General features: G+C 48.3%; 1 protein-coding gene across 1 annotated transcript in view; it reads right to left on the bottom strand.

The window, feature by feature from the left end:
* Nucleotides 1-984: 984 nt before the first annotated feature.
* Nucleotides 985-21,439, bottom strand: part of LOC129074121 (T cell receptor alpha chain MC.7.G5-like) — a 261,147-nt gene continuing 240,692 nt past the window's right edge. Inside the window, exons 5-8 of the mRNA XM_054577788.1 lie at nucleotides 4,472-4,726; nucleotides 3,224-3,268; nucleotides 2,216-2,323; nucleotides 985-1,529 (exon numbers count right to left, since the gene is read on the bottom strand). Coding sequence (XP_054433763.1) covers nucleotides 2,217-2,323; nucleotides 3,224-3,268; nucleotides 4,472-4,726 — 407 coding nt within the window. The 3' untranslated portion in view covers nucleotides 985-1,529; nucleotide 2,216. The remainder of the gene's footprint in view (nucleotides 1,530-2,215; nucleotides 2,324-3,223; nucleotides 3,269-4,471; nucleotides 4,727-21,439) is intronic.

The raw sequence follows: 21,439 nt of genomic DNA, 5'->3' as shown, positions 1-21,439 counted from the left end.
AGCTGGAGGGATTTGCGTGTAACTTCTGGCTGACGGAGTCAGAGACATGCGGGTGAACCATAGAGGTATTTGAGGACAGGATGCGCTCCGACCGCTGGGAATTGGCAAGCACTAGGCTTTCATGCTGATGGAAGGGGTTGTGAGGGGGATGGGCCGTGTGATCTCTGAGGGGCTTCCTGTCAGCATCCATGATGCGAGGAAAGGCGCTCAGGCAGCAGGAGGCTCAGGAGTTTCCCAGAGCCCCAGGGAATCCCACCTCCTGTCCTCCACGGAGGGCTTGAGATGTCCACTCTCCAGGTGTAATCCCTGGATTCGGGGCAGGGGGCAAGGGCGGGGGAGAGCTCAACACCCCTTTCCTTATCCTCTCATCCAGGATTGGGGGAGTGTAAACTCTAGCTAGGGTCACAGCCTCCTTCCCCGCCGCCCCACCCCAGCCACCTGTAGACTGGGCACCCCAAGGAGCTGGGTACTGGGTTGGGACCCAAGCGGTGGAGTAGCGGGTGGTCCCCAGCCATGAATTTGTGGGGCAATGTACAATTTCTGTGGGAATCCAGTCTGAAAGGAAAGGCAAAGGCAACACTCCTAGGGGGCAGGAGACAGTGGGTGGCATTTGGGGGATACTTGCTGTGTGGTCCCTGTCTGCCAGACTTCAGCTACAGGTCACTACCACCCATGCACATGGGCCTCCTGCCACGGTGGCCCAGCGGTGCGGAAACGGAAGAGCAGGGACTCCAGCTTTTAAGTGGGTTTGCCTGGGCCCCAGCGCTGCCTTCCAAATGGAATTTTTTAGAGGTTATTCCGGGAAGAGGTTGACATAAGCGGCTAGCTGAGTTATACTCCCTGAATGTCATTGTGGACAAATGTCTTGGTTTCCTTCTGCCCAGGTTCCCTCCTGCCCAGCTGGTGATCAGCGGCAAGCCCAGTGCGACCCCAACCAAACCCAGTCAAACAGGAGCACGGTCTCTGCTCTTCCAGATCACTTTTAATGAAGCCAGGGAAGCAGAATACACAACGTGGCTCACACACACAGCACAGCAGGGCCGAGATGGTGAGGTAATTCCCCCCACATCTTGGGGCAAAGGGCAATATGTATTTCTTCACAAACACTATTTTAAAAATATAAAAAAAAAATGTAAGCTCCCCACAACATTCTCCAGGAACTAGAACTCGAGAGAAGCCCACAGGGACCCATCACCCTGTGAGATGTCAGAGGCAGCTTCGGAAGCGGAGGGGGTGTCTCCACAGCCAGGAGGGGCTGCAGCAGCCCCTGCCTTCCCAGGGAGCGGCGTCCGGCCGTGACGAGCAGCAATGAGGGGACGGAGGGAGTGGCGGCAGCATTTGGCAGCTCATCAGCATCTTGATCACAACTATCTGGTAGGATCCAGTTGGTGGCATTGCCAGTGGGGCCAGAGAGGCGGAGGGAGACTTCTCCTCCTTGGAGGCCAAGAGTGCGTGTCTCTCTGCTGGGAGAGAGGCGGGCGGTGAGGAGCGAGGCACGAGGAGCATTGGGCTCTCACATTCTTGGTGACCTGGGATGGGGAAGAACAGAAGTCAGGCTGGACACCGGGGAGGCAGACCCAGGGAAGTTAGAGAAGTGAGGGAGGTGCCTCTACTAGTAGAGTTTGTAGGGCAAATGGACCCTGGAGTTCTTTTGGACGGTGGTGGAAGGAGATGGACTTGTCATCAAGATGGTCAGGGACACTGGGGACAATGGGTGTGGAGATTGTAGCCAGGATTAGGGTGTAATGAGTATGACATCTCAGTATATTGGAGGCCCAGGACAAGAGGAAAGGCACTGGGAGCTCCATTAGGTTTTTCAGTGACAGGGATACAATAGAAGGAATGGTAGAAGGTGTAAGTGTGGGCCGGGATCCTGAATTTCTCTTTTTTTTTTTTTTCACTCATTAGTGTGTGGCTCTTGATGTTACTTAGCCTCAGTTTCTTGATTTCCAAAATGAGGATAGTAACAATTGTTTATACTTTGTAGAGGAGACATGACCCAAGAAATGTGACTATTGTCACCCAAGGAGTGTATTATGTGGTGTCCAAGCCATTGTTATGAAGGGGAACTCATAATGGGAAAGAACGGAGGAGTTTGGTGGGCCCAGACTTAGCACCTAAAAAAAAAAGAAGACCCTGGGGGCAGATTTTCTTTCAGAGCTCGGGGACCCCCAAGACCCTCAGCCACCCCTGTCTGGCCGAGATGCCCGCTCACCTCAGCTGGACCACAGCCGCAGCGTCATGAGCAAGTTAAAGCCGGCCACCTTCAGGAGCACGATGCGGAACCCGATCACGGACAGGTTTTGGAAGTTTAGGTTCATATCTACAATATCAAGAGGCCAAAGCGGTTATAAGCATGCACACGCGAGGCCTGCACAGCGCCCTATGACATACGAAGGCTTTCCCGAAATCAGGGTGGGGTGGGCTCCAGCACCTGGACCCGCCTCTCCCTTTGAGCTTCTGTGCACATTCCCTTGTAAACATAGTTGTACGTTCCTCGGGATCCACAGTATTTCGTTTCAAAAGGAAGACACCCATAGCGCTTAGTCCTTATTTTATTTCTGAGCCCCTCAACAGATGGAGATGAGGTGGGTGCTCAGAACTTATTGCAATCCCTTGGGTCTGGGACCCTTATGAGAATCTAGTGGCTGAACCTGCAAGAGGGATGACTCAAACGCAGCTCAAGTGGAAATGAATGTGGGCCCAGGGTAGGTGGTGAGGAGTGGAGGGGATCCTGGAGAGATAAGATCACCACCTACACAAGTTCTGCTGCTCTTCTTGAGAGAAGGCAAAACCCCATGGCTGTGGAGGACAACTGTCCTCAGGGTGATCTGGTTAGTTTAGGGCTGTACCTAAGCTTGTAAGCTAGTAAGCTCCTCGGCATTTCATAGCTGGGCCACCTGGAAGCTCTTGTTGGCTCTCTGACAGTGGAGGAATGGAAAGGAATGCAGAAGCCTAGGAGTGAGCCACTGCTTGTGAAAAATAGAGACTCATCCTCACAGTACTCAGAATGGACATGAAGATGAAGAGAGACCCAGAGGAACCTGGGGATTCAAGAATGACCGCAGCAGCTTTGACCAGGGCTTGAACTGCTGTTCCCATTCGTCATAACTTCATTCCTAGATCCACAGGTTCCCTCCTTCCTGCCCTAGCCAGGCAGGGTTACTGTGGCTTATGCTGCTCCCCAAAACCTGTGCGAAGCCAGAATAGACTCTTTTCTTACCTGTTTCAAAGCTTTTCTCTACCGACGTGGCATCACAGGAAAATTCTAAAAGGAGAAATAAAAGAAATTTTCTTAGAGTCTAGAGTTTGCCTACTCTCCCACACCAGACCTCCTAGGAGGTGGGCAAGTGAGTGTCTATGGCCTTCCCACGTTCCGTTGTGGAGAGGTCTGCAGGGAACTTGGCGCATATGGGCCCCCGCTGGGGAGAGCCACTGGCCCTGGCAGGACCAACGCCTTGGCTTCTGGGCACCATGTCACTCACTTAACAAACACTGGTTGTGCAGAGTTTATATGACATGACACAAGGCCATAAGGTACCATGAGACCCAGCTGCTGCCCTTGGGCACCTTCCTGGCTACAGTCCGGGAGAGGCAATAAATGACATACACAGTGACAAGTGCCATAAGGGGTATAGATGCTTTCATGTGGTCCACACATTTTCCATCCCTGCACCCTGAATGCGTTCCCTGGTTTTCTCCACCTCACACTCATTGACTCAGCTGCTCTGGCATAAAATCCAGGCACCTCCTTGGACCCCCTCCCTTCCTTCTCCTCCCCGCATGGTTCCACCTTTGGGTCCCAGTGAGCTCTGGCCCGCCACTGCCCTGCTGCCACCCTGTCCTGGCCCCCCACCGTCTTTCGGCTGCATTTGCTTCCTTTCGGCTTCCACTCTTGCTCCTGTAGTCCAATCTCCACTCAGCAGAGTACTTTTTTAAAAAAGTAAATTAGATCTCATTTCCCTGCTAAAGCCAGACAGTGGCTTCTTGTTGTAATTAGAATAGTATCTGCTCTCTCAGACCTGGGGGGCTCTTTGATCTGACCCTTTCCTACTTCTTCCCTCCCATTTCCTACTGTCCGTCCTCTTTCTCACTAAACTCCTGACTCAGGCCTCCACAGCTGGGGGCGGGCAGGGTGGACATAGGGGGAGGGAACTTGGAAGAGGGCATCAGAATGGGGCCTGGAAGAGCAGTGAGGGGCAAGCGGCTCAAGCTGGGGCAGGGAGGTGGGAATTCAGGGTGGGTGAGCCTGAGGGCCAGTGCTCCCTCCCGCCACCTTCTCCCCATCTCTTTCTGCCCAGAACATCCCGGGGCCTGCCAGGACGGGGCTCACTGGCACTCAGTAACCAGAGGGTTAGGGGTCTTTGCTGACAACGGATGAGGCCGAGGCCACCAGTCACAGCAGCATTTTGACACCAGGCCTCTGGCAGCAAAGACACTCAGCTCGCACAGGCACTGAGGCTGCACTCACCTGAGCTGGAGTAGAAGGTCTCATTGAAGGTGCCTTCACATCCAAAATCAGTGCCATCACTCCAGAGCAGGGTCCCGTAGCTCTTGGAATTGATGTGCTTCATGTCCAGCACTGTGCTGTCCGAGTGGGACACTGTGGACCCTGTGGCTTGGGACACATTCGTTTGAGAATCAAAATCGGTGAATAGGCAGACGGAAGTATTGCTGGATTTAGGGCTTCTCAGCTGGTACACAGCAGGGTCAGGATTCTTGATATCTGTGGACCAAACGAAGCTGGGTTAGGAGATGTTTGTTTCCCTCCTTGCCCCAACCCAGGCCTGAGTTCAGATGCCAGCGATGGGCAAGAGCAGAGCTCTGAGGGGCTGGCAAGTCCCACTCTCAGGCTTTAGATGGGAAAGAACATTCTAGAAACTGGCTGCTTGCAGCAGACTGGGACTCAGGCACAAGCCATGAGCCCTGGCCAAGAGGCCAGGCTCTTCGTGAATGCTGTCTGCCAGGCTCTGCCTGCCATTCAAGGAAACCAGAAATGAAGGCCCATGTAATGATACCGCTCATTCTTCTGCTCAGCAGGAACTTCAAAAACCAGCAGGCCTGGTAAACAACATAGCTCTGGCAGGACAAACCAAGCATAGAAAAAAGGCCCAGCAAAGCAAACCATACGTCTTGGGATCTGGGTTGGTCTCCCACACTTAGGGCATCGACGGGACCGGGAGGCTTATGAGAGGCTGGAATTAACTCCGAAGACGGGTCACACCACCAGATTTCTCGCATCCGCAACAGTTGTGGACTATAAATCGGAACACCTCTGTCCAAGCCCTGGCGGGATCATTTACTAGATACCAGGCCCAGACGCAAGGGGCAAGTCACACCGCCCCTTAAATCTCAGGAATTTCATCTGTGAAATGACGGTGTTGCCTCATCCACTTTCCTAACCAGGCTTTTCTGAGAAACAAATGAGACTTTCTCCATATAAAATTATATTTAATAAACTGTGAAGTATTGAACAGATGTAAGTGATTGCAGCCGGTGATGCTACCAGAAGATGGCCACCATAATGTGCTACTGAGTAATACACGGTTTCTACTCTTCACACTCCCAGGAAGCTAACGGCTTTTCCTCAGTGCTGAGAATCATTTTTCAGTATTGCCTTTGGGTTTTGTGTTTTTAATACAACTCTCATTGTTTATTCTTTCAGACCTCCTGCCTTTGGAGGAAGAAGCAGAGGTTTGCAGGGAGGATTAACACATTGAGGCCACCCAGAGAGTTTACAGCAGGGTTGGGACTGCAGCTTCCTGCCCCTGTGGTTCTCAGCCCCCACAGCTTCTCACCGTGCATACAAGGCTCCTCAGACTAGCGAGGCACCCGACTTGCTGAGCCAGCCAGGGTGGCCTTGGCAGTGCAGACATCCAGCTGGGCCCCTAAACTTGGGAAATGAGCCCTTGGCATGGCCTTGGGATGCTGAGTCAAGGCAGAACTGCCTGCCGGTGGGCTGACCTCTGGAGCAGCAGAGCCAGGCTGGGTCCCTGGTCGCATGTAAGGGGCATCCAAGTCTTTGCCCCCCTCAAAATTCTGCCGGCTCCTCTCCAGTTTCCACATACCATGGGGCCTGGCATCACTGTGGGGTAAGGCCCTATGACATAAGTCTTCTACGGGGAGGGGAGAGATGGGAAGCCGTCAGCACCACCAACACACCCCAGTGGATTTTTCAGTCATCAGTGGGAGTCATGGGAGGGACTGGAAGTGGGACGTGGGAAGGTGGGGAGATGCTGAGAGAATGCGGCCTCAAAAAGAGGGGAGGGGACCAGGTGCCGCCAGATGCAGTTTGGCCTTACGGGGAGTGGGGATGGCTGTGGGGGCCAGATGTCCAACTTTGAGTCCTGGCTGAACACTCACTTAAGTCCTAGAGCCAATGGGTATCAGGCAGGAGAAGGTCAAGACCACACTGTCCAATACAGTAGCCTTTAGCTACATGTGGCTATTTAAATTTAAGTTCACCAAAATTAAATAAACTTAAAAATTCAATGAAAAACTAGAACTTCATTTTAAGAGGTCAATAGCCCCATGTGGCACTGGCTGCTGTGTCCGATAATACAGATTGCTAGGACGTTGTCACTAGCCATGACAGAAAGTTCTGCCCAGAAAGTTCTGTTGGGTAGCGTTGGTCTGGAGAGAGCAACGCCCCAGAACATGGGCCTTTGAGGAAAGACAATAGGCGCTGAGTGTGAGCCTTAAAGCCATCTTGAAGTTTGGGAGGGGTGACTACCAGGGGCAGACCAACAGCTCAGCTTTGCTGATGAAAGATCAAAATAAAATACCAATAAATGATGTCAGAAGAATTGATGTGATTTTCAGCGTTTTTCACATCCTGTTTTTTCCAGCTGATATCCGTTGGGTTTTCCTATCCTCAGTTTTGCTGTTGTTTCTCCTGTCCGGCTTCCCTACTTCCAATTTCCTCTCGTGCTCATCCTCCCCGCTTTCCCCGCCCCCCTCAGTCTCTTCTTTGAGCTCATCTTCCAAAGTATTCACACTTGCCTAAAACATGGAGCTGATTGGGTCACTTTCTGTTCTAAATAATTCAGGGACTCCCTAGTGCCTGCAGAATAACGGCCCAGCTTCCCGGCATGAGATTCAGGGTCTGCCATGATCAAGAATTTCCTTTCTCGAGTCCTGTATATGCCCTCTAAGAGTAGAGCTGCACCAAGCCCTTCAGACTGGCTCCCCAGGATGCCGGCTCCGAGACAGCAAAGGTCCGTTTCTGGTTTGCTGCCTTCCCTCGTATCCGCCACCCACGGGGGTGCACAAGAAACAATTGTTGAATAAATACACGGGCCAGTGACCACAAGGTTTGCAAAATTTCTGCTTTTTAGTCAAGGTGGGTACTCATCCCTAAACTTGAATTTTTAGCCCCATTTTACTATTGCCCACACATTACCTATGGTGCAACCTTAATATTTTAGTCTGAAAATAAGAAATGAGCCCGTCTTAATCTGGAGGGCTGTAGGCGCCTGTCTCCCTTGTGGGCAGAGGCATCCTGTTCAACCTAGCAAGACAAACATGTCTCGCCATGGATGATACCTCCAAAGGTAGCTTTAGTGAGACTGGATCAACTTTCAGTGTGGAAGTTCAGCTATTCTAGATCCTGATCTTTCATTTTAATACAAAATGAACCACAGAAGCACGTGCCCGAAAGCTTGAGCGCTTCGGATCCCCAGGGGTGCGGCGGGGATTGAAAGCTCCTGCACCACCCGATCTGTGCTTTGTAGCTGGATGCGAGCAACCCAGAAATGCGAGTTAGGGAAACGGACTCCGAGTCCCACTGAGGCCCCGGTGAGCATTAGGAAACAAGGAACACTTCCTGAGAAGACTTACCGGGGATAATGGAAACTCTGGTACCTTGGCCAAATTGCAACTGGGAGGCAGCACCGTCATACCACTCCCAATGTCCCCATTACAGAAACCCTTGGGTTTCTCCTCCTCTGAGGAAGGGGGTAACTCCTCTTGCAGCCCACTGGGGGAGGACAGGGGAGGCCCCCAGGCCGTGGGCTGGCCGTGGAAAGAGCTTGTCCCTCGCCTTCACATCCTGTCTGCATTTCTAAAGTAGATTTCCAGTTTCCCAGTGGCTGGCCATGGCCTTGACTGTCTGTATTCTCTTGAAGGCTCTAGGACTCCTTTTCTTCATCGTCTAAGAAGACATCTTGCCTTTTTCTCCATCTAACTTTATTATTAGATGTGTTTACTTAGGCTTAAATGCACGTACCTTGTTTAGTCTCAAGATCGTGTTTTCTTTCGTGCTGTTCTTTGTTCCTGGAACCCCCCTTCCTCTCATTTCTTTATTCATAAAGATCTTATCCATCTCTCAGGCTCAATGAGCACTTTCTACTGCATAAAACCTTTTCTGTCTGGGTCAACTTTATAGCCAGGGCTGTAAAGCCAGGGCCCTATTCCTCTGAAACTCTAGTACACTTTTTGGCATCATCGATTGGTTAATATTAAAATAGTGTTTAGGTAGCTGAATTTACAATAGTTCTGTCCCTTTTGCTAGTTTTTATACTGTTTGGGGACAGGTCAGGAGTCTATCTCAGACTTCTTCATACTCAGTCTAACATTTTGTAGAGTGATGGCCGCATGGAAGGCATTTAAAAATATCCATTGGACCATTAGAGTTACATTTTAATGTGTTCAACCTAGAGAAACACAGACTGTAAAGAGTGATAATGATGCCTTCTCCCTTCGCAGCGCTCTCTGTAAGGCAATTAGTGGTAACGCCCACAGTTGGCCTCACCATGGTCATCACCCATATCCCAGGGGGAAGGATTAGTGACACCAGCCCACAGGGCTGCAAATGGTGCCATCCGGGGTGACTCACCAGATGCTATGGACACTTGGGTTCCTTTCCCAAATGTGAGTTTACCAGTCATTCCTCCGGTGTTCACACTGCAGGAGACGCCATTACAGAAACTCACTGGTCCTACCTCCTACTTCAGCGGGAGAAGCGCTGATTTCCCTACCGGAGGGGACTGGGGAATCACGCCCTTTTGAGTCAGACCTGCTGCTCTTTTGCGTTGAGATTTTTGTCCCTGGTCTGGATGATCCTTCTCCTCCTGCCTCATCCTGCAGTAGTGCCCTGGGTTGGAGGTTGTAATTTCAGCAAACCAAGAGTCTAGCAAGAGCAGAAACCCCTGCTCAGGGCAGCGGTATCGGGGATCCTCTTGGGGAAGCTCCACAACTACTTGCTCATCACCTGCCTCATGATTCTTAAGGTCCCAGACCAAGGCTGTTCCTGGGGCATTGATTGCTAGATGGGAAGACATTTGAGGGAGGATTGGGAAGAACTGTTTGGCACTTTACAGAAGGAAATACCTGGGCTCAACTCAGAATCTTGGACAAAGAAGAATTAGTTGTCAATGTCCACCCTTGCCCTATTCTACTTACTTGGCTGGACGCTCACTCTGGTCCCTGCTCCAAAGACGAGCGTGTTAGCACTGCCATATCCCCACTACAAGTAAGGTCTTTGCAATAACCTTCCTGATGCTAATGTGCTGGACGCCCCCCCGCCCCCCGCCAGATCTGAGAGCACCCTCCTAAAAGTCTCCCTGGGTCTTTGTTTCTTAGCCCTCTTGTTTCCCAGGAAAGCCGTTCCCTTTTCCCTTTATTATAATGCAATCTTTAGTACAGCAAAATCTCAATGATAAGAATAATTATAATTTGGGAAAGCTACCATTTACTGATTACTTGCTATATAGCAGGCATTGTCTCATGTTATTATGATGTGGTTGTTGTCATTTTGCTCTTGAGAAAGTGGAGACTATTAGCTGGACAGGGTGAGTCAGAATTTTCCCCAGGTCTCCCAGCTTCCCAAGCTGTGCTGTGAACTCCCACCATCTCGCCTCCTTGCTTTACTTCATGTGGTATACCTGACGTTTAAGTAGGGGTCGGAGTCCCTTTTATCCTGAGCGAGGTTCAAAGCTCTGCTTGATTCCAGAGAGGAAGCTCCTGTGAGCAGCCACCCCGAACCATGCTCATTAGCCAAACCAAGAGGTTTAGCTACCGGCTGCAGTAAAAGAGAATTTGTGTTTGTCATTCACTCATCTTTTGCCCCCCAAGGACACTTAGCTAATTTCCTGAATGTTTAGATTATCTGGTGCTGATGTTACTGGCTTTGCTTGAAAGCACCAGTATCTGGAACTCTTTTTATGCGTTCATACATTATTCTGCTCAGATTTTCATTACTGGGGCTTGGCACGTCTGTCTTTAATATGAGAAACGGAACATTTTAAGTCACCAAGAGCTTATCGAAATGGAAAACAAAATGTTCCACGTATCCTCGACTGTGCCATAAATCACTGTCTGTTTTCCCATAGACAAGTCGGCAGTTACCTTTGCCCTGGTCATTCACAGGGTCTTACTCACATGGGTGCACAGCCAGCCTGGTCCCGGATCCAAAGATCAGCTTACTGTAGCCACCAGATAGCACACAACAGGGGGGTGCTTTACAAGAACCCTAAGCTGGCGGGGTCTGCCTTCCTGGGGCGGCAGCGTCTCCTGCCCCTGTGTTACAGCCTCCTCCACCTCACCCTTTCTCTGACACCAGAGAGGTCTGGCTCCCCGAGTCCTAATTCCCCAGCTTCCTTTGTAATCACCCCACAGCCTTTCCCTCGTAGCCAGCCTGAGCTGGCCCAGCCCTTGGTCGGGGCGGGGGGGTGGTGGATGCACATTCTGGGTCCCACAGCTGTATGTGAAGAAGGAAAATTGGAAGCGTCTGGAGATGAGCCAGGGTTTAATACTGGAAATGAATCTTGAGGGAAAATTCATAGCACTGGAAAAGATGGAAAATCTAGGGCAGGGCTTAATTGTGGAATGGAGGCCTATGAAAGGGACTTCTTTTAGAAAGTGGTCCCTGGAGGGCAGAGAAAGACAGACCAAAGTTGCCATAGGAACATTCACATAAATGCACAAGAGGACTTCTTAACTATGAAGGCTGTGAAAATCTGGAGAAAGTTATATATGGGGCTCGAGAATCTCTTTGTCTGGAGGTTTCTAAGACTCAGGTTGATATCCACGTGGGGAGAAAACATCTCCAAAGTTTGAGAGTGGTTCAGGCAAATACTTCTCAGTGAGGATTTCACAGAACCCTAGTTCTTCTAAATTTCTCGGCAGAAAAGTTCTAAGCCCAAATAAGTTTGGAAAATTCCGGGTACTATATTTCAGTCTTGAAGACTGACACTATGTATTATCATTTTAAAGGCTCCAAGAAATCCTGCTGGTAAAGAAATCCAGAGCTTCTCAAACTTATTTGATCCAATAATTTTTTTGAAAGCACTGATTAACACCTGTGGAATATTTAAAAATATATTCCTTGGAAGTCCTTTCTTTAGTTCCAAGTATTTAAAATTCCATCCTAAATTTTAGCCTAATTTTACCCTTAAGTTTGCTGTGCTCTGATCTGTTTGTCTAACCTAGTCCTGTGGACACAATTAGCGGTCTTACTGATGCAGACTATTTCTTTGTAATCATTATGACACAGCATCATTGTATTTGGGCAATGGCTGGTCATCTGTGTAGCAGGTTCTCCTGCCACGGCTTGAGGGCAGATATACAGATGTAGGCAATGTGCAGGACCTGCAGCGCTCCAACGCTTGGCAGGGTTGGCCTATTAGAAACAACGGCAACTTTAAAGCCTTTCCCACATGTGAATTTAACAGCCTTCCTTCCACATACCTCCCTACCCACCTTAGAGCTGTGTACTTCAAAGAAGGTACTGGTCCTAAAGGAGAAAAGTTTCCTGGGTGGTGTTTCAAATGGTGTAGATTTCATCTAGTTATCATCAGACCTATTTTCTTTTTGCTGCCCAAACCCATTTGTACTGCTTCCCTATCGCAGGTATTGGAGTTATGCCTCTGAAGTCTGGCTCTTGGGAAATAGGGGTTCCAGGCTTTCTAAATGCATCCTGAACAACGCATGGCAGCAAAGAGGCCTTATTGAAACACACAAATGCACAGATAAATATGGAGGACATCCCCCTGGAGAGATGGGCTGTTTTCCTCACCCGTGAACATTTGGATGGATTCTGCACTCCCCTTGTTTTGAAGTCTAACAACTCCGTTGGAGAATACTTGCTACAGTCTAAACCACTGCGGTCAACACTTACTACACTTCCACTCAAACCTTCCCTGACTTCCCTCACCGGAAAGCGTTTTTCAACGATCGTTTGTTTAGTGGCACCTTTGTGCCAGGTGCTGGGCTAGGCCGCGGAGGGGTGAGGATGGAGGGGAGAGGACGCTGGCCTCGCGGGGCGTGCGGTGCGATGCCGGGTGGATACTGCACCAGGCACCGAGGACAGGAGGCCGGGCCCCTTCCTTTCCGCTCTCATTGGGACGTGTCTGTGCCTCCTCTGCAACACGGAGACGTTGGGCATAATCATCTCTTTGTACAAATGTTTACCCACGGTGAGACCCTGCGAGGCAGAGACTCTGTGCTTTCCTTCCTCCCTCCCTCCCTTCCTTCCTCACAGGGAGCATAGTGCTTAGAGTTTACTAGTTGCTTAGTAACTATTCATTGAATAAAAAAAGCCCTCTAAACATTTAAATTTATTTTAATGCAGTCTTACTCTTTATCTTCTTTTTACAAGGACTATTTCACTTCTCTTTTAAATGGTTACGATTTCACTTTCTAAACTTTTTATTGTTTTTGTTGCATTTTTCAAGCATTAAGTTCTTTTCCTCTACCTCATTAGATGTGGAGTTTTGTAAGAATGTGTCCAAAGCCCAGGGTCTTTGGGAAGTTTAATTTATCACCTTCCATGAAGGCTAGATGGTAACAAAAATAAATTTTTGGGCATAATCAGTCACAGTGTCTTTTCTGATAAAGATCTTTTGTTTCAGAGGGACCTAAAAACAGCAAAAGAGTCTGTCTCTGTAATGATGAAAAGGCCAATTCCCACTGGCAATTACTACTGTTAGAATATAAACCACTACTGAGCCAGTGGCTGGGAATTCAAATTTCAAAACATTGAAGCCTCATAAGGGAACATGAGAAATTAGTTCAGGAAGTGCAGATTCATCATATAAGAAGTAAAGCAGACACTTTCTGCGTCTTTGGTAAGTCTAAGGTCAGGCACTTACTTGGATGCACATGGAGTCTTGTTCCGCTCCCAAAAGTCAGTGTTCTGCCACCTGTGTCTACACCCTGGTACAATGCAGTACAAATACCTGCCCTCTGGCTCCCCAGGGCCGCTGCCTGGCCCTCTCCCACATTTACAGCCTTCACGCTTGGGAACAGAGGTTTTTAAACAGCTCATTCCACGGTTTTGATGATAAATTTCTCTCTCTGTGTCACTTTATGCCCAGGAAGCAGCCCCCTTAGGTTTCTACTTCCCTCCCTGCCATACCTGCGCCCTGCTTGCCCAGTTCAATAACTTTACTATCTCTTCCAACATGCTGAGTCCCATACCAAGGCTGCCATGCCACTATGGAAAGAGGGCTCAGGGTGGGTTAACCAAGGACCAAACAGGCGGCCTTCGAGGTCTGAGGTCTCCCTTCACAGAGTGCAGGAGGCCTGGTGCTAGCAATGCCGTGGCATGGTTAACAATACAATAGAGCCAAATAGATTAGCATTGTGTGATTGGATTAGCATTGTGTGATCTTGGGCAAGTTACTTGCCCCAAACATCTGTTTCCTCTCCTGTAAAATGGGAAGAATAATAGCTACCCCACATTAGGATGGGCATGAGCACTATATAAAAAAGAGTTATATGAGGGACAGAGTACAGTCACTGGCACATGTTAGGCATTCAGTAAATAGTACCTAATAAGACAATGATTCCAGCAACACTTTACACTGAGGGAAAAGGAAGCAGCTTCTTGCAGCCAGAGATATGTTCCTGCCCCACCATCCACTCTGGCACCCCTGGGTGCCTCAGCTCTCTGGCTGGGACGGTGTCATGCCGGACAAATATCTCAGAGATCCAAGAGAATGCGCTAAGAGAGAGCCTCAGCCATAGGCTTGAGAGACAGGATGGACCCTTGGCTGCCAAGAAGAAAGTTCTGCTTTAGCAACCTAAACAAGAATGACATCTTTTTTCTCCAAACTTGGGCATTTTTGTGCAAAACGCTTGTCCAAAACAGCCTCAATCATTTCATTAAACCTGACACACACACTGATCAGTTACTCCCAGACAACGAAGGACTCCTTTAACAATGAGCAGACCATATCACAGGCTCTTATTATTGCAATATCCCCTCCAAATATATTTTTGTCTACAAAATTTCCCTTGATCACTTCCGTAACACTCACATGGATGAACAATAAGTCTGGTCCCTCTTCCAAACGTAGGTCTGTAGCTTCCTCCTGATACACACAGCAGGGCAAGCCTTTGCTAAAACTCATCTCAGGTGACCCCACTCTACTGATTGCCCCAGTGGGGTTAGGGCAACGATTCCAGGAAACACTGGCTGATGCTCCCAGAGTAGCAGGGCATCTCCCACTGTTGTCTTTGAGCCCCTCAGCCTTGGCCTCAGAACAGCAATGGGAGCCCGGGGTTGGGGGCTAGAGAGCCCCTCAGCCCCTGTCCCTGGGAGAAAACTCACACTCCTGTCAGCAGAGAAGCGGGGCAGCACCTCCCCAAGACCGCCACCACCATCCTGCCTGCCTGGGGCAACATTAAGAGCCTGACTGCTGCTCTGGTGTCAGACACAAGGGGCTCCGGAAAGTCCTTGGAGGATGGAGGGCAAAAGAGGTTTGATACGATATTGCGCTGACGGTGTTCTGACTGCCCTTCCTTGAAGCTCTCCTGTTCCCATCTTTCCCTTTCCTTCGTTCTTTTAAGCTTCCCTTTCCCAGCTTTCTTCCTGAGTGAGGCTCAGGGGGTTAACAATCCCTGCATGTTCCTGTGCCGGGGCTGGACTCCGCACAGGATTCAGGCCCTCTCTGTGTTCGGTGTGCTCACCCTTCCCTCTTCACCACCAAGCGATAGGCCAAGGCACCCAAAGCTCTTTGATTCCTTTATTTCTAATGACCTTCATTCAAACAAGGCCTTGCTTTTATGAAAGCCGAGGACAGAAATAAAGTCACAACAATTTCCATAACATTTTAGAAAGATGGGAGGAAACTGAGATCATGCTCCACATCAGAGACAGGAAAGCTCATACAAGTCAGGGGCCGCCCGGCCCGCGATCCTGATCCTGAGCTGAGGTGGAAACTCAGCCCTCCGTTCCCTGACTGCCCTCTGGGCTCGAGGGCCGGGCTGGCAGAGAGCTGTGAGGCTCCGCCCAGCTCAGGAGAGCGGGTGAGGGCCTGGGGCCCTGACGTGGCCCCGCGCTGCCTGCCCAGCCTGGCCTCGGACAATGATCAGACCCTGGGACTCTGGCTCTCTCTACAACCTGAGTGACATGTCCCCCAGGTCCCTTCCAGCTCTCACTTCTGTAGTCCCTCGTTCTGTTTGAAACGCAGCCTCCGGGAAGAGCAGGGGCAGCTTTTCACAGAGTGTGGTCAGTAGGGACGCTGAGATGAGGGGAGGGTAAAGGGAACAAGAGGCAGGCAAAGGTTTGGGACAGCGACCATCTAAGGACCCTAGGTGTGGCAGTAATGAATGGCGTGTTCTCCCCACTCCCGTGGAAATGAGTTGTCTAGCACCGGGGTAGGAACAGGAGAGGGTGGGGTAGAGAGGGGGGTCATTTTTAAAGAAGCACCTGAGCTCACTTACTTGGTGTGACCACCACTTGGGTTCCCTTTCCAAAAGTGACTGTGTTGGTTCCATAGACTCACACTCTTGGTAACTGCATTACAAAAAGGTCCTGGTTTTCCCCACCCTTTAAAGGAGGACAGACGCCTCCATTTTCCTCATTACCGGCTATCAACAAACACAGCCCCTGGCTATTTCTCCTCCAGGTCGATCAGACCCTCTACAAAACTGAAGAGCCTGCCTCCCACAGAGGCCAGGTGGGTGTGAATGAATCTAAAGATACCAGGCAGCAGGCGGGCATTTTCCCACCCCAACTGCCACGCCTGACAAGAAGACATCATTTTCTTGGGGATTCATGCAAAAATGTACTTTTCCCTTTCCCAGAAAGAGTAGGAGAAAGAGCATTTCCAGCATGCCGTGCTGGGGCGCAGGCGGCAGATGGCCCCGAGCCCCGGTTGTGACTCAGTCACTGTGTCCTCTCGGGCTGAGCAAGAGTCCAGCCCTGGTGACTCACTCCTGTTTCTATTCTCACCTCGCTCAAGGTTGCTTCCTGTAAAAAGGGGGCTGTAGTCCTCAAGAAAGTCAACCATCTTAGCGTATAACAGACTTAACGCCTTTTCCAGAAGTGCACGGCAGCAGAGGGTGGGGTGGGGGCGGAGGTGCAGGTCGTGCTTGCTCTCTGCCCAAGAATGTGGACTGTGTGCTGTCACTGCTGTCCTGTCCACCCCCGCGCCGCCCCCCCCCCCCAACCTCCCCGGCCCCGTAGGGCTCCCTGCCAGGCCCCAGGGCCTGTGCAGGACCAAACACAGCACGCATCTTAGTATCTTAGCTCATTCACACGTACATTGTTTTGTTTCTCTGATAGAACTGGAAGTTCTTGAGAGCAAGGGTATTATCTAAACTTTCTTTCTTTCTTTCTTTCTTTCTTTCTTTCTTTCTTTCTTTCTTTCTTTCTTTCTTTCTTTCCTTTTTCTCCCCCCTCTTTTCTTCTTCTTTCTTTCTTTCTTTCTTTCTTTCTTTCTTTCTTTCTTTCTTTCTTTCAAACCAACTATGATCTCTGGCTTGTAGATGATACTTAGTAATCATTTAATGAGTTGAACTGACTTTTACTGTGCATAATTATTGGGACAAGGAGTCCCGTTTTGGGAGAGGTTAAAAGCTAAGTATGCTTTAGTAAATGTGAGCTGCAAGATCTAAATGCTTAGGCAGAGAAAAGCTGAGGAAGCATTTATAAGAGAGATAATCAGGAGGTGGTATAAAACCCAAAACACTGTGAGGTTCATATGGAACCTCAGCAAAGCAGGGAAGACTGAATGATCAAGGAAAGTCTTAGACTCCAAAGTAAACACAATATTTTTCTTATGATATCTTGACATCAATTTTCCTTACGGGGTAAAAAGAATAATAATGCAGAAAATATATATTCAAAGATAGCAGCATTGATGTTCAATAACAACAAAATAGTAGTAGTAATGACAATGACGATGATATTCTGATTTAGACCATGCTAAATGCTACCTATAAAAGTGTAAATCCAGTACTGGAGATGAAGCTACACAACACGTTTCTGGAGACCTGACTTACTTGGGATGATCAGAAGTTGGGTGCCCGCTCCAAATACGGGTGTCTGAAGTCCTGTATTCACACTCTGAAATACCTCTCTACAGAATGGTACCCTGTAATGGGGCCATAGCCTGGGATTCCTGTGTCACATGCAAGGTAGTTACTAAGCGGGTTCCTGTGTCTCTGTGCATGTACCCAAGTGGAAGGAGGCATACAATTGAACTATTTAACCTTCATTTTCCTGAGACCATTGGAAGATGACAAGAGACAAGACAGAACCCAATAGGAGATCCTGCTTTGTATAGAGTGGATTATATAAAAAAAGTCATAACTATTCAGGTTAAAAAGTCATTCATATAATTACAGTGTTGCAGCTCTACACAGGGCCTAGGGGAGTTTTATCCATCCACAGTTACTAAGTGTTCAGTACATGTTCCCTGCATGAGGGATGCTCATGGATGCTATATAATGCAGCGCCATCACAGCCAACTTAACTCCTTAATCAAATAACAGACAAAACCATGGAGGAAAAATAAGTGAAGACAGATGTCCCTCACTCTAATACAAATTAGGTTATTTGTGGAACTTACTTGCTTTAACAAATAGTCTTGTTCCTGTCCCAAAGAAAACTTTGAGGCCTCCAGTATTTCTCACAGTGGTTTGTCCTGTGACAAAATGGGCCATTTCCTTCTCCTTCCATTTTTATATGACAGCTGGGGATCGGGCCCAGGGAGCATATGGGTGGCTGCTAATAATAAGAACACTTGTTTTTGTTCTCCTAATAAGACCCATTTGGTTTTTCTCACCTGTTCTTGAACATGTCTCACACTTCCTACTACTGGATGGTTAGTTCACCCAACAGTAGTCACTGCTCTGTGAGGTCCAGGGACCAGGATCCCCAGGTTTCGGTCCCAGCCCCCAGCCCTGGTTCCCACTGCCTTTAGGATATTGGACAATTCAAGCAACCTGTCTGGGGCATAATTTTCTCCTTAGAAAAATAAAGAGGTCTGAATAAGATGATTTCTAAGCTCCCTTTCAGGGCTAAAATTTTGTGATCTCCCAGTGTCCAAAGTGCCCCTCAATGTTGCATTTTTTTATAACTCACAAAGGAGTCAGGCACTTGCAGACCAGTCACATGGGTAACTGGTCCACCTGGGGAAACTATAAGAAATAATGAGGGAAAGGGAAAGTCAGAACAAGGGGGTAGCTGCTGCCAGCTCCTCTCTGTCTTTTCTCCATTGGGGAAGATGCTCCCAGTAGTGCCTGGACTTCTTGTTTCTTCATTAAAAGGGAAAGAGAATCCTCTGGACTTTAGTGGCATTCAAGTCAAGATTTCCCAAAGCTTCGTCTCTGAGTCATAGCAATATTTAAGAATACAAAAGGTAAATTCCATGTATTTCCTTCCTCACAGTGACTGGTGTCATCTTTCATTTCTAAATAAGCCCTGGCATAGGGTCTGTGACATAACATAATGGAAAGAAAGAGGCTTTGAGATCTGGCAAGCAGACACTGGTTCGAATCCAGACCTAGCCACGTACTAATCCTTGGATCTTGGACAATTATTTCCTGAGCCTCAGTTTTTCTCTTCTGTTAAATAGGGATACTGCCCCCTGCCCCAGAGAGTCGTTTAAGGACAAACAATGCCATATGTTACGCATATGTTTATCATTTCTGTTAAGTGGGATTACTGACTAACAAGGTTATTTCCTTATAGGTATAGAATTTGTTTGTGGGCTGGCCATGAGAATCCATACCCTTGAGTCATAAACTCTAGGTGGTACAGGAGGGTGATCCCAGCAGCACAGATTTTGAGTGCTTTGACCTTCTCATCTCGCACCGGAAGAGTATGAGGCACAGAGCAGGGCAACGTCTGGCTCAGTGTCACATTGCCAGTTGGGACCAAATCAAATCTAGGACTACGCAGAACCTGGGAGCCCTGGGCTCCTTTCTCTGCACTTCACGGCCTCTTCTTGAACTGCGTTTTGGGTAAAGGGACACAGTCTCTAAAGTGAACCGGGTAGGGCTCATTTGGGGCCCGGATCAAACGACCTTGAATATTCTCCCCACGATGTGTCTCTGAATCAATGGCAGTGGAGGTAGGGAGGGTCTATTAGATCATGGCCAGGCAATTTCCTGCTCTTCTAGCTTTTTTCCTCTATCAGGCTCCATTTAGCTCAATTCTAGTGCTAAAAGCTCCAGTATTCGATGGAGCTCTGTCAGCCTCATACCATGGGGAAAAAACAAAACAAAACTTAATTGTTTGCTAACTTGCACCCCAAAGAAAATGTACTCATATAGTATTTGAATGCTTTCACTAATTTATCTGGGTACTACAACTCTTAACACTTCAAAACTAGATTATAGTTAATTACAAATAATGTACAAATGACAAAACCAAAATCTCCTTTTCTCCCATTCATCATGACCAGAATGCATTTTGTAGCCGCAGAGTCGCACACTTACTCAGTCCCCCTTCTAGCCGGGCGCCTGCCCCGAAGGTGGGCTTGTTTGCCCCTCCCATGAGTCCCACAGTGCCTGGGGCCTCCTAATAAACTCCCTCCTGTCCCTTCCCCTCTTTTCCCGATTTACCTAATGAGTTAGAAAACACTCAAGATTAAATATAGGGATTTGATTTATTCATATGAGAAAATAGCTCTCCCCAGGACCCCAAATGGAATAAATTTTAGGCTCTTGGTGCTAGGAGACCAGACAGGTCCTCCAGATCTCCTTCCCAATTTACAGGTGAGAAAACCGAGGCCCGGAGGCAAGAGATCTGCCCTAGGAGCCCTGCCAGCGGGCAGCAGAGACCAAAACAGGGGTCGAGTTGATTCTCAGTCTAGTGCTTTTCCCTCTCGACCACACACTGAATGTACTGTGGCATTTACTTTATCTTCTTCCCCCCTTTGTTTGGAAGCTTGATTTCTTTGGGTGTTGGATTTCGACCGAACAGGCATTATTTAATCAAGCACCTACTTTGTAAAAGCACCATATTAGACACTTGAGAAGATATGCGAAGAGTCTCTGTTTTCAAGGAATTTTCAGTTTTAATAGGTAGATCTTCCAAGTAATGAAAGATTCCTGTAGCTGCATATGTCATGGACTGTCCGCGATACCACAGCTAAATGTGGGATATGGAGGGTAAAAGGAATGGGAGGGCTGCCTGGGGAGAGACTGCAGTCCGGGCTTTCCGCAGGAAGCCAGGCTATTTCTGGAAAAACCAGTCTGTCATAATCATGTGGGATGTTAGTCTCTCGTCCATTCGGAGCCAGTGAGTTAGTTTTCTAGTGAGTTACTAGTTAGTAACTCTTCTAGTTAGTTAGTTACTGTTATTCCCAAATTTTCTGCTAGCTAGTTTCATTTAATGAAGCCCTCCATGAAGCCTCACCCTTAAATTTATATAGGTCAACTGATGAAACAAGGATGATGCATCCATAAGGGGAAAACACAGTAAGAACATGGAGATGTCTTAAATCACAGAAGAGGAACACTCGGGTGGGAGGGGGTTTCCATTTACCTGGAGAGACGAGAAGCGTGGTGCCCTTTCCAAAGGAGAGTTTGTTGTATCCTACGTTCACACTGTAGCAACCCCTCATACAAAAATATCCTGCAGTGTTGGGCTTGTCAATTTCTCAACTACTTAGGGCAGAGGGGGAAAAAATCTCCATCATTTATGGGTAATCCGGTATGTATCAAGCTGGTTAACAATCTTCATATATTACATTACTTCATTCGGGCCACAACTATAACTGTGCCATGAGCTTAGATGTTATTACCCTTATTTTTATAAATGAAGAACAGGTGATGTGACGCTAAGCCAGTTGAACCAGCACCGCTTCCCAAAGACACAAATAACCTAGATGCATGAAACAGATAAATAGGCATAGGATAGGTAAATCTTAGGAGGAGCTATAAGAGAAGAATCCTCTTTTGAATTCTTACTAGAGTGATATTGCATCTGTATTGCATATATATATGTATATACATATATATATATATAAATTATTTTGCTAGAACCAGACGTCAGAATTCTAGTAATAGTGATCCTCCGAAATTCCAGCTCATACTCTCTTACACAATCATTGGTTGAGACATGAAGACATTTTATCCTCCATCTTTCTGTTATTCCTCTGATACCCCACTTACCAGGCCTGACCAGCAGTCTAGTCCCACTCCCGAAGATCCATGTATAGCCTGAACCTCTCCCACAGTGTTTCTTAGTTAGCTAAAA

Source organism: Pteronotus mesoamericanus, unplaced genomic scaffold, assembly GCF_021234165.1.
Source record: "Pteronotus mesoamericanus isolate MK-2021 breed Mesoamerican mustached bat unplaced genomic scaffold, CSHL_Meso_final contig_46, whole genome shotgun sequence".
NCBI classification, from domain to species: domain Eukaryota; kingdom Metazoa; phylum Chordata; class Mammalia; order Chiroptera; family Mormoopidae; genus Pteronotus; species Pteronotus mesoamericanus.
The sequence above is the reverse complement of the archived record's forward strand: the minus strand, read 5'-3'. Positions and strand labels throughout refer to the sequence as shown.